This window comes from Mustela nigripes, chromosome 1 (assembly GCF_022355385.1).
Source record: "Mustela nigripes isolate SB6536 chromosome 1, MUSNIG.SB6536, whole genome shotgun sequence".
NCBI lineage: Eukaryota > Metazoa > Chordata > Mammalia > Carnivora > Mustelidae > Mustela > Mustela nigripes.
Window position 1 is genome coordinate 36,655,683 of NC_081557.1, and position 13,114 is coordinate 36,668,796.

Genomic DNA, 13,114 nt, shown 5'->3' on the forward strand with positions numbered 1-13,114 from the left:
TTACTTATAAAAAATATTCAAATGGGGCACCTGGGTGGCCTAATTGGTTTAGCGTCTGCCTTTGGGTCAGGTCATGATCTCAGGGTCCTGGGATGGAGCCCTGTATCAGGCTCTGCACTCAGTGCGGAGCCTGTTTCTCCCTCTCCCTTTCCCTCTCCCCCTGCTTATGTGCATACTTTCTCTGTCAAATAAATAAAATCTTAAAAAAAAAGAAAAGGAAAAGTCAGTCCCTATCAATAGGAACTTTTTAGCAATCTGATGTATGCAATTCCAACTCTGAAATTGAGTTTTGGCTATGAAAACTCTAGATTCCTAATTATAGATGAATGCGATCAAGGTACATCTAAAAATTAAAACACAGTACCATTTATTGTGAATTATTTCTCTACCAATGTGATTAATAATACTCTTTTTTCCCAAATCTCACAGAAAAGGGAAGCAGCTCTGGTAGCTAAACAGCATTCATTCACATGTTAAAAAAAAAAAAAATCACATTCATTCTGTCGGGAATATTATAAATAGGAAACTTCCCCGAAACCCATCAAAAGAAGAATAAATAAATGTAATGTATCCACACAACTGAACACTGTGGAACAAAGAGAATGAACTCCAACCACGTGCAACCACACGGGTGATTCTGAAAAATACACTGCTGAATGAAGGAAGCCAGACACAAAGGTACAGACTGATTGTCTTTATGAAAAATTCGACAACATACCCAAACTGACACATATGAGTACTGAAAGCCAAGACAATGTTATCTTTAAAGGGTATACCAGGGGCAGGGGGCATTGGAAGAAATTCTGAGGGGCTGGTAATAGTTTATTAGTTTATTGATCTGAGTGATTACACATGTGTTTAAGTGTATGAATACCCATCAAGTTACAAAGTTATGATTCATTCGCTCTTCAATATGCAAGGGTTTTTCCTAAGTAAAAGCTTTTTAAAAAAGATTTTATTTATTTTATTTGTAAGAGAACACACACGCATGCACGCACCAAGCAGAGGGAGGAAGAGAGGGACAGAATCTCAAGTAGACGCCCTGTTGAATATGTGGGGCTCGATCTCATGATGCTAAGATCATGACCTGACCCAAAACCAAGAGTCAGATGCTTAACTGACTGAGCCACCCAGACGCCCCTAGGTAAGAGAGTTTTTAAGAGTACTTATTGGAAGGGCGCCTGGTTGGCTCAGTCAGTTAGGCAGCTGCTTTTGGCTCAGGTCACGATCCCAAGGTCCTGGGATCAAGCTCCACATCAGGCTCCCTGCTGAGCAGGGAGCCTGCTTCTTCTTCTCCCTCTGCTTCTCCCCCTGCTTATGATTTCTCTGTCTCTCTCTGTCAAATAAATATATATATTTTTAAAAAGTACTTATTGGAATTGAATTTCAGAAGAACTACGTTCAGATCCCAATTTTTCTACTTGATAATGGCAAGTTCTCCCCATAAAGTATGGATAATAAGATCTATCTTACTAGATGTTACATAAAATAAATGATCAATAAATGTTAGTCAAATCTGAATCTAGGGCGCCTGGGTGGCTCAGTGGGTTAAGCCGCTGCCTTCGGCTCGGGTCCTGATCTCAGGGTCCTGGGATCGAGTCCCGCGTCGGGCTCTCTGCTCAGCAGGGAGCCTGCTTCCTCCTCTCTCTCTGTGCCTGTGTCTTTGCCTACTTGTGATCTCTCTCTGTCAAATAAATAAATAAATAAAATCTTTAAAAAAAAATCTGAATCTAACACTGAATATACTAAAGAATCATTAACTAATGATGATCAGGAAATAGTCTTTGGAAAATACTGTTTTTTCCCAATGAAAAACATAACAAATGAAATTTAGAATATGCAACTACACTTGGTAGGTCAAGGCATATATATATATATATATGTTTCAAAATAACCATCATGACATATGAGGTTCGTTACATATATTTTTTTAAGATTTTATTTATGTATTTAAAGGTGGGGAGGGCAGAGGTAGAAGCATACTCCCCAACGAGCAGGGAGCCTGATGCAGAACTTGATCCCAGGACTGAGAAATCATGACCTTAGCCAAAGGCAGATATTTAACCAGCTGAGCCACCCAGACGCCCCATACATACTTTTAATGATCCAAACTCCTAATAACTATATTTTACATAGAACAGTAACAAAAACAGTTGAAATAAATGTTATCTTTTCAAAATTGTCTGCAACACTATCACTTATCCCCCTTGCACTCTTCTGAAATGTATTTCTGTCACTCCTCCATCAACACACAGCATTTATTTCCTAATCCCCTAGAATCCAGACAGCCTGTGTGACTGCTCTGATTAAGAGAATAGGACATAGGTAACACTTTGTTCTGGACTGAACTGTTAACTTGACTGACAGCTTCTACTTCCTCCTCTCCTGAAATCCAGCAAGCATGTTGGAAGAAGCCCATAGAGAGGTCATATTTAGATGCACTAGTCAATAGTCAACAGACACATGACTAATCCCATCTTGGAAATTCAGTCCAGCCATTCTTTATTCCTACGGATGACTATCACTCTTACCATATCTGACTGCGATCACATGAGAGTCCTCAAGTGAGAATCTCCCAGCTGATACCAGTCAATCCAAAGAACTGTGTGTATAATATAGTATTGTGTGTGTGTATGTGTGTGTATATAGAGAGAGAGAGACAGAGAGAAGGAGAGTATAACATACTATATAATTCAACAATTTTAGTAAATTTAAAGAGTTGTACAACCATTAGGACAATCTGGTTTTAGAACATTCTCATCGCTCCAAAACGTGCCCTCCTGCTTATTTACAGTTAATCCCTATTTTCATCTAATAACTGTTCTGATTATTGTTCCTGTGCATTCACCTTTTCTAGCATCTTATATAATTAGAATCATACAATATGGATTCTTTTGAGCCTGGGTTCTTTCACTTAGAATAATGTTTTGAGGTCTATCTATGTAGTGACATGTATCAGATAAAATTACATTGTATGAATGTATATACAATGTATATTACATCGTATGAATGTATCAGATAAAATTGCATTGTATGAATGAAAAATACCACATGGTATTTTTCCAGTCACAAGTTAATGGACATTTGGATCATCTCCAGTTTTGCAGCATGACCAATAATGTCATAACATCCACAATCCTATCTCTGAGTGCTCATATGTTTTCTCATGGATAAAGTCTTATCCATGGTATTATTGGGTGATATGGTAAATTTATGTGTAATTTTTAAAGAGACTGTCAGAATGTTTTCCAAAGTTGTATACCATTTTATATTCTCATCAGCAATGCATAAATGTTCTAATTTCTCTGAATCCTTGCTAACACTTGGTACTTTTTTATTACAGTTGTTCTAATTTGAGTATAGAGGTATCTCACTATAGTATTAATTTGCATTTCCTTAAGGACTAATGATGTCATTCATCTTTTCATGTGTTCCTTACCCATTTCTTTATATCCTTCACCAAATGACTCAGACCAAAATATCAGACATCTTCTGCCCATTTTTTGAGTTGACTTCTTAATAATGAATTATAAATTTTCTTTATGTATTATGGATATAAGACCTAATCAGATGTATAATTTCCAAATATTTTCTCTCAATCTATGGTTTGTCTTCATTTTCTTATTGTTGTCTTTTTAAATTTTTTTTATTTTTTTTTTAAAGATTTTTTTTTTTAATTTATTTGACAGATGGAGATCACAAGTAGGCAGAGAGGCAGGCAGAGAGAGAGAGAGAAGCAGGCTCCCCGCTGAGCAGAGAGCCCAGTGCCGGACTCAATCCCAGGACCCTGGCATCATGACCCAAGCCGAAGGCAGAGGCTTTAACCCACTAAGCCACTCAGGAGCCCTTATTGTTGTCTTTTGAAGTGGAAAAGTTTTTAATTTCGCTAAAGCCCAGTTTGTCATTTTTTTCTTTCACAGACTTTGCTTTTGGTATGGTATCTAAGAATGCTTTATTCAACTCAAGGTCACAAAGACTATATCCTATATTTTCTTCTATAAGTTTCAAGATTTTAACTCTCACACTTAGGTCTATGATCTATTTTGAGTTACTTTCTGTATATACAGGAAGAGTCCAAATTCTTCCCTTGACAAGTGGATATCTAATTGTCTTGGCCCCATTTGGTTAAAAACAAAAAACAAAAACCAAAAAAAACCTATCCTTTCTCTTTGGAATTGTCTTGGCTTCGATATCAAAATTCAGCTGATCATAAATGCCAGAATCAATTTTTGGATTTGCAATTCTGTTACACTAACCTACAGGCTCATCTTTGTGCCAATACCTCACTATCTTAATTACAGTGGCTTTATAGTAAGTTTTGAAATCAGATAGTGTCAGTCCTCCAAATTTGTTTTTTCTCCAAATTGTTTTGGCTGTTGCTTTTTTGTAAGATTTTATTTATTTGAGAGAAGAGGAAGTGAGAGCAAGCACAAGCAAGGTGAAGGGCAGAGGGAGAAGCAGGCTTCTTGATGAGCAGGGAGCCCAATGTGGGACTCGATCCTAGGACCCTGGGATCATGATCTGAGCCAAAGGCAGACACCTAACTGACTAACCCACCCAGATGCCCTGTTTTGGCTATTGTTGGTCATTGTCTTTCTGTGTAAGATTTAAGACCAATTGTCAATTCCTACCAAAAAAAAAAAAAAAAAAAAAAAAAAAAAGCCTGCTAGAATTTGTTAAGAATTACAATGAATTTATAGATCAATTTGGGAGAATAGCCCTACTGACAATACTAATTTTTCCAATCTTTTAATATGAAATGCCTCTCAATTTATTTAGATTTTCTCTAATTTTTATCAATAATGTTTTGTTGTTTTTAGTTTATAAAGCCCCTTCTTTTGTTAAATTTATTCTAACTACCTTCATTCTTATATTACTGTAAATTGAAATGTCTTCCTAATTTCAATTTATGATGGTTCCTTGCTAGTATACAGAATACAATTTTGTACATCACTGATCTTGCATCTTGTCTCTGCTAAACTGGTTTATTAGTTCTAGTGTGTATGTGTATTCTTTGGGATTTTCTACAAAAGATTCATATGATCTATGAATATGGGACAGTTTTATTTCTTTATTTTCATTCAGGATGCCTATATTTCTTTTTCTTTCTAATTTCCTAGCAAGAACCACCAGTACTATGTTGACTAGAAAGTGCTGAAAGCAAAAATCTTTATCTTATTCTTGACCTTAGGAAGAAAGCATCAGTCTTTTTCCATTAAGGATGATGTTCAGGTATGTTTTCCAAAAATGTCCTTTATCAGGCTGAAGAACTTCTCTGCTATAACTAGTTTGAGTATTTTTATCATGAAAGAATCTTAGATTTTTTCAAATGTTTTTTCTGCACATATTTAGATTATCATGTATTTCTCCCCTTTTGTTCTATTAATGTGGTATATATATTATATTGGTTGATTTTCAACTGTTAAACTACTCTTGAATTCCTGGGATAAATACCTTGTGGTCATGGTGTGACCATTTCATATGCTGCTGGACTCAGTTTAATATTATTTTGTTAAGGATTTTTGCATCTATACACATAAGGGATATTAGTCTGTAGTTTTCTTGGATGCCTTTGTCTGGTTATGACATCAGGATAACACTAGTCCTAAAAAATGCGTTGGGAAGTTTTCCCTCTTATTCTAGAAGAGTTTGTGAAGTTTGTGAAGGACTGGTCTTTTCCTTGTGTGCATGCGTGTGTGTGTGTTATACAATTTAAGAACCAACAACTACTGAATTGTATACTTTATAAGGCTGACTTTTATAGTATGCAAAGATATCAGTAAGAGCCCATAATCCCTGTGGGGGCCCATGTATTTCTGGTTTGCCTTTATTCTTAGAGGGCTACAGAGTTTACCAAGTTATCCCTACTATGGTAAGCCTTCAACTCCAATCTCTATCTCCCCAGTCCTATCTCCCCAGTCCTCTTCCTTTTCGGGACTGCTGATTCTATTAGTCACCGGCCTCTCTAGAAGGAGCAAATACCATTTTGATAGACCCAAACGCCAGGCTCATTTTTGTGAGTTTCTATCTTCCTCCAGATCCTGTACTGGTAACTCTGAGGAGCTTGTTAGTTTTCAATGGTTTTAAGCACATTCTTGTTGTTAATAATCTGTCTGGCTTTCCTAGCTACTGTCAGGGAGAATGATGGCTTGAGTTACCTAGTTAACTATTACTGTATGCCTGAGTCATCAATTTTTTAAAGTTATAAAACAACCATAACTTTATCACCAACAATTTTTCTTACTTGAGAATATAAAATGTTTCAGAATGATGTAACAAAATTTACAACAGTTCCTCTCTATGCCATAAAAAATGTATGCAAACTCTTTTGGGCTTGGAGTTCAACATTAATATAATTAATTTCACTGTTTATGAACCCTAGCTATAACCCGAAAAGACCACATTCATTTCTACAGCACACTGCAGTCTTCAAAACACTTTCACGGCCTGTTATTTATAACTTGTTCCTAGTAACTCCTCTACTTACCTCCTAAGTAGGTAAAACATTATAGCTTCATTTTAAAGTTAGATAAACTGAAGTTAAACTCACTCATTTATGCACTTCTCAAACAATTTCAGAAACTGCTCTGAAATTCAAACACACACAACTTTTATAATCTCACCTGACTTTCCACTGTGGCAGTCTGTGCCAGAATCAGATTCGGACGTTGACACATATTTCAGTATTTGATGTCCACAGCTTATAGAATAAAACAGACAGATATACATTTACAAATGAGGCAAACAAATTTTGAGCTAAATACAATTGGAAAATCTGCTTAATTTTAACCAAGATCCTAACTGCAAAACATCATACAAATCCAACATCTCAATAAACCTAACAGTTAGGCTTTATCCTGGAAGGCATCCTGTGTCTCTGAAGAAAATAACATGTTTGAAAGTCAACACTGAGGTCTGAAGTAAACACTTACTACTGATAAAAAATAAAAAATGAAAACAAATAGCAAATGAACTGGGTACTACAGTACTTTATAGCAAAATAATTCTCACAATTTACTAGTATCTTGAGATGAATAGAATACTACTATATTTCATTTCAGATAGCGATCACTTAATTGGAAAATGAGTAACAGTGCTAAAATGAGGGAAAAGTTTGTTAAGAATAAAAACCACTCATAAAGAAGACATAGTTTTAATCCATTAACTAGTTATAATAGAAAACTACTAACAGTTTATTAAAATAACATATTTGGGAAACTTACCTGTTACACAAACTGCTATCAGAATTTCTAAGTTGCTGATAAGTATCTGGTGAATTGGGTGCACTGCCCAGAGATCTGTGTAAAATAACACTCGGCTTAGTAAGAAAGTTGGCAGTGTCAGGAAATTCTATGGGTGACCGATTAGTTAGAGAGCCAGCAGACACTGGTCCATGGCTGGGAGAATTCACAGGACTCAGGCTGGGGAAAGCACCTTGAGAAATTAAAAGAGAGGCAAGAGATCAGTAAATATGTGTATTTATAAAGAACATTTTCCTTCTCTAAAGAAAGCAAAGTATTTACAATTAAATAATAAAAGACATTTCCAGGTGGAGGTGTCTTCAAGACACTATAGGCACTATTTGTCATCATGAGTGTGAAATAAATACCTTGTGGCAAGATGGCACAGATATTAATAGTATAACTAAAATGTACAAAGTGTAGCACATATTTCCCTAACTGGTCTTTATCTTTCACATTTTATATCCCTAGCGGCTTAATATCCACCTGAAGAAAGTATTGGTACCAAACTTTACTGAAGAACCAAAGTTCTTAAAAGCATTAGGCAGGCTGAGCAATGATAAAATTATAGGTTAACACAACAGATTCCTTTTAAAAATATATCCAAATCATTCCAGCTCATTCATTCACTTAACAAATATTTGAGAGCCTACTGTATGGTAGAAAATGTGCTGGGTTTCATCATGGAGAGAAAGATACCGTCCCCGCAACTCAACAAACCCAGAGACTAGCAGAGAACACAAACAAGTGCTCAGTGCTAAAGACTAAAAACAAAAACAAAAAAACAGAATGCTTCAGAAATACATCTCTAATGCTACTGATTTGCTCCAAAAACCTACACTGAGTGTCCTGAACTAAGGTGTAATGGGTATATCTGGAGAAAGGTAGGCAGATTTAAAACTTTATTTGCAAATAAAGATCTAAGTGTGAATCAGAGGGTAAAGCAAGTAACAGTTACTCAGGAGCTAGGGCATTTTCAGGCATAGCGGTATATGTGTGTGATGGTTAATTCCATGTGTCATCTGGCTAGGCTATCTACAGCGTCCAGCTGTTTGGTCAAGCAGCAGGCTAGAAGTGGTTGTGAAAGTATCTTCCAGAGGTGATTAACATTTAAATCCGTAAACTGGGCAAAGCTGATAACCCTCCCTAATGTGCGTGTGGCCTCATCCAATTGGTTCAAAGCCTTAAAAGACAAGACTGAGATCCTCCAAAGAGGAAGGAACTCGGGCTCCAGACTGCCTTCAGATTCAGGACAGCAGTATCCCCCTCCACCCCTCCTGGAATTTCTAGCTGGACAGCCTGCCTTGCAAATCTCAAACCTGCCTTCCCTCACAATACTGCAAACCAGTTCCTTAAAATAAACTATCCCTCCATCTGTCTCTCTCTTTCTCTCTCTGTAAATGCACATACACATCCTATTAGTTCTCTAGAGAACCCAAATACAATGTGTTATTTTATTTAATACAATGTGTTATTTTCACCATGTTGTGAGTTAAGTAGTATTTTCATTCTCACATGTGGGGGGATAAAAAACTATCAAAAAAAAAAAAAAAGAAAAAAAAGAAGCTAAAAACTTGATTTAGTTAACATAGTTAAGGCTGGGAGACCATAGTCCTTTAGTCCTTTCTCCAGAGCTGACACTATGGTTCTATCAGACTGATGTATGTAACCTCAGACTGAGGTTCCTGTAATTTCATACAGTGTTAGAAGAACTGAAAAGGATTTTTAAAAATCTGGTCAACCGGGGCACCTGGGTGGCTCAGTGTGTTAAGCCGCTGCCTTCGGCTCAGGTCATGATCTCAGGGTCCTGGGATCGAGTCCCGCATCGGGCTCTCTGCTTAGCAGGGAGCCTGCTTCCTCCTCTCTCTCTCTCTCTCTGCCTGCGTCTCTGCCTACTTGTGATCTCTCTCTGTCAAATAAATAAATAAAATCTTTAAAAAAAAAAATCTGGTCAACCAATTTAATATTTCAGAAGAGGAAACCGAGGACCAGACAAGAAGTGCCTTGCTTGATTACTTACTAAGTGGAAACTAAAGGTCCTTTTTCTAGCCCTCTTTTTTCTCATTTTACTAGTGAGTGTCCAGCATCCTGACAGACGAGCTAAGAAGAAAGGGTAACATAATCTTAGGGTAGACATTTGATCTGACAGAGAAGAACCTAGCAACCCTTAAAAAAAAATGCTTTCTATGATACAGTCATCATTTTAATGTTAAACCTTGTTTAGTGTGAAATAGAACACACATACAGAGGGAATGCTAACCACTCAAGCTGAGACGTAGAGCACTGCCAGAGACCAGAACCCTTGTCTTCCAGCTCCTCTTCTTCTCATTAAAGGAAATCATTATCTTGACTTGCATGGTATTGGTTTTCTTATAATTCTACCATGTATGTACTCTTTTTTTTTTCACAATTTAGATTAGTTTTGCTTTTTTTTTTTTAACTTTATAAACTCAATTAGATGATGAATATAAATGCTTCTATGCCTTGATTACATCTTAAAAAGATTCTGCCAGGCAGTTGTGTGTGACTGCAATTCTCCGATTTTCAAGGCCGTATAAAATTGTACGCATCAAGATAGCACAATTTTATTTCTCTGTTCAAGTACTGAACTGCCAAATTGTCTTCCAAAGTGGCTGAAGCATTTCGCTTCCCATCAATGTGTCAGCGTTCCCACTTCGGAACATTTTTACCACTTGCGCCTGTCTGTCTTTAAAATCACAGGGCTGGGGCGCCTGGGTGGCTCAGTGGGTTAAGCCGCTGCCTTCGGCTCAGGTCATGATCTCGGGGTCCTGGGATCAAGTCCCACATCGGGCTCTCTGCTCAGAGGGGAGCCTGCTTCTCTCTCTCTCTCTCTCTCTCTGCCAGCCTCTCTGCCTAACTGTGAGCTCTGTCAAATAAATAAATAAAATCTTTAAAAAATAAAATAAAATCACAGGGCTTGCAGTGGGGATGAAGTCTTGGGTCAGTGTGGTTTTGATGTGCATTTCCCTAATAATTAATGATACTGAACATCTTTTCGTGTGGTAGGGGGTCACTGGTGTATCTCCTCCGGAGAAACAGCTTTTTAGTTACGTCCATTGTCTTTTAATTAATGAGTTGTAGGGCATCTTTGTATATTCTAGATACCAGGCCACTATCAAATATACAATTTGCAAATATTTTCCCCCATCCTGTGTCATTTCACTTTTCACCTAAAGAGGTGTCTGTAGAAATACAAATGTTTTAAATTTTAATGAATTCCAATTGTCAGTTTTTCTCATTCATGAACTGAGCTTTTGCTGTCATATATTAGAATGCTGTATTCAACACCCCAAGTCACAAAATTTTTCTGTTTTCTTCTACTAGTTTTAGGCTTTAACTCTTACAGTTGTGTCTATGATGCATTTTTGTTAATTTCTGAGTATGATAACAGATAGGATTCCAAATTCATTCTTTTTCCTGTGTATATCCAGTTGTCTTAAGACCATTTGTTAAAAATACTGTTTCTGGGGCACCTGGATGGCTCAGTGGGTTAAAGCCTCTGCCTTTGTCTCAGGTCGTGATCCCAGGGTCCTGGGATCGAGCCCTGCATTGGGCTCTCTGCTCAGTGGAGAGCCTGCTTCCCTCTCACTCTCTGCCTGCCTCTCTGCCTATTTGTGATCTCTGTCTGTCAAATAAACAATAAAAAACTCTTTAAAAAAACAAACAAATAAAACAAAACACTTTCTTCCCCACTGAATCATCTTGGCACCCCTGTTGAAAATCAGCTGGCCACGTACGGATTTATTTCTAGAGTCTCAATTCTATCCCATTGAGATGGAATATCCTTATGCCAGTACCACTCTCAATTATACAGGCTGGTAGTAAGTTTTAAATTTCAAAGGGTGAGTCGTCCAATTTCTTCTTTTTTATTAAAAATTGCTTTAGCTATTCTGGGTCCCTTGAATTTCCTTATGAATTTTTTTTTTTTTTTTTAGATTTTACTTATTTGAGAGAGAGAGGGAGGGAGAGAGCACAAGTTGAGGGGGAGGGGCAAAGGGAAAAGAAGCAGACTCCTTGCTGAGCAGGAAGCCTGACATGGGCCCTAAGCTCAGGACTGGAGATCATGACCTGAGCCAAAAGTAAATGCTTAACCGACTGAGCCACCCAGGCGCGCTCCATCATATTAACTTTATGATCAGCATGTTAATTTCTGCAAAGAAACCATCTTGGAACTTGATAAAGATGGCATGAAATCTAAAACGATTGGGGAAGTATTGCCATCTTAACAATACATTTTCTGATTCACAAACAGAGTGTTTTTGTATTTATTTAGATCTTTAGTTTCTCTCAACAATGTTTTACAGTTTACAGTGTACAGGTCTTATGCTATTTTGTTAAATTTATTCCAAGTATTTTATTTTTTTTAATACTAACTTCACATGGAATTATTTTATTTCAGTTTGCGTTATTCATTGCTAGTATATAGAAATATAGTTGATTTTTGTATTGGGATCCTGTATCCTGCTATACCGATAAACTTATTAGTTTGTAATAGATTTTAATGAATTTCTTCAGGTTTTATAAATATATGGTATCATCTGCAAATATAGTTTTACCCATTCCTTTTATTCCTTCTTACCTGACTGCTGTGGCTAGAACCTCCAATCTGATACTCACTAGAGGTGGCAATTATTTCCTAAGTATTAAAAATATTTAAAATTTCATTTTATAATCTCTAGTTCTTTATATTCCCTCTTTGATGAGACACTGTTGTCATAACTCTTCTTAAATACTGTAAATATTGGCACCCGGGTGTCTCAGTTAAGTGTCTGCCTTCAGCTCAGGTCATGATCGCAGGGTCCTGGGATCGAGCCCCATATTGGGCTCCCTGCTTAGTGGGGAGCCTGCTTCTCCCTATCTCTGTCCTTCCACCACACCCCCAATTTATACGCTCTGTCTCTCTCTCTCAAATAAATAACATCTTCAAAAAAATTTAGATCCGGTTTCCACTAGTACTTTAAACATATTTATAATAGCAGATTTAAAGTCATTGTCTACTAAGTCTAAATTCCAAGTCCCATCAGGGAAATTTTCTGTTGGCAAAAACCTGTTTCTTCGTACATCACAAAAATTTCTTAGCATGTTTCATATTTTTTTTTGTGGAAACTGGACATTTTAGGTAATATTTTAACAGTTCTGGTATCAGATCTGTCCCACACCCAAGGTTAATTAGGTTGCCGATTTTTGTTTTCTTGCTTCTAGTTATTGAATGGCTTTCCTGGCCTGATTATGTAGATTCTGTTTTCTCTGACATGTGTAGCCACTGAGGTTTTACTAGCTGTTTGTTTTGTTTGTTTGTTTGTTTGTTTTGTTTTGTTTTTTACCTTTAAGTTCTTGATTTATTTTTTAAGTTTGACTTCCTGTAAGTCACCCATGAGTCAGAACAATTTTGAGTCTGAAGGGTTCTTTAAGTAAAAGTGTTGCCTAGAGTCAGCTGCCTAGAAGTCACCTGTAGAAGGGAATCTGTTGAAATAGTTACACCTTCAAACTTTAGTTTACAACACAGGATTGGATTTCACGTTTTGCTTGTGAGAGGCCTCAGGGTCAGCTCCACGTGAGTGACTGAGGCCTTCTCTGATGCACGTGCACAGCCTCACAGACCCCCGGGAATCTGTCAGATGTTCTCAAGTTCCTGCTGGTCATCGAGTAGCATCCAGGATTTCCTTTTAAATTCCAAGGCAGCTCTTGTTGGCCACCACTGAAATCACAGCCTTAGGCAGTCTCGATGTTGCCTGGCATGGGGTTTGGGTTTCTTGTTTGTTTTTTCAGAGAGCTGAGCTGAGTCCAAATACCCACAACACGTAGGGAATAGAGATTTCCCAGGGAGCTTCAAGTTGGGACAAAGTGTTTAC

General features: G+C 37.2%; 1 protein-coding gene across 1 annotated transcript in view; it reads right to left on the minus strand.

The window, feature by feature from the left end:
- PDE3B (phosphodiesterase 3B) overlaps positions 1-13,114 on the minus strand; it is a 181,127-nt gene that overhangs the window by 27,230 nt on the left and 140,783 nt on the right. The window contains exons 6-7 of the mRNA XM_059407921.1: positions 7,224-7,434; positions 6,624-6,700 (exon numbers count right to left, since the gene is read on the minus strand). Coding sequence (XP_059263904.1) covers positions 6,624-6,700; positions 7,224-7,434 — 288 coding nt within the window. The remainder of the gene's footprint in view (positions 1-6,623; positions 6,701-7,223; positions 7,435-13,114) is intronic.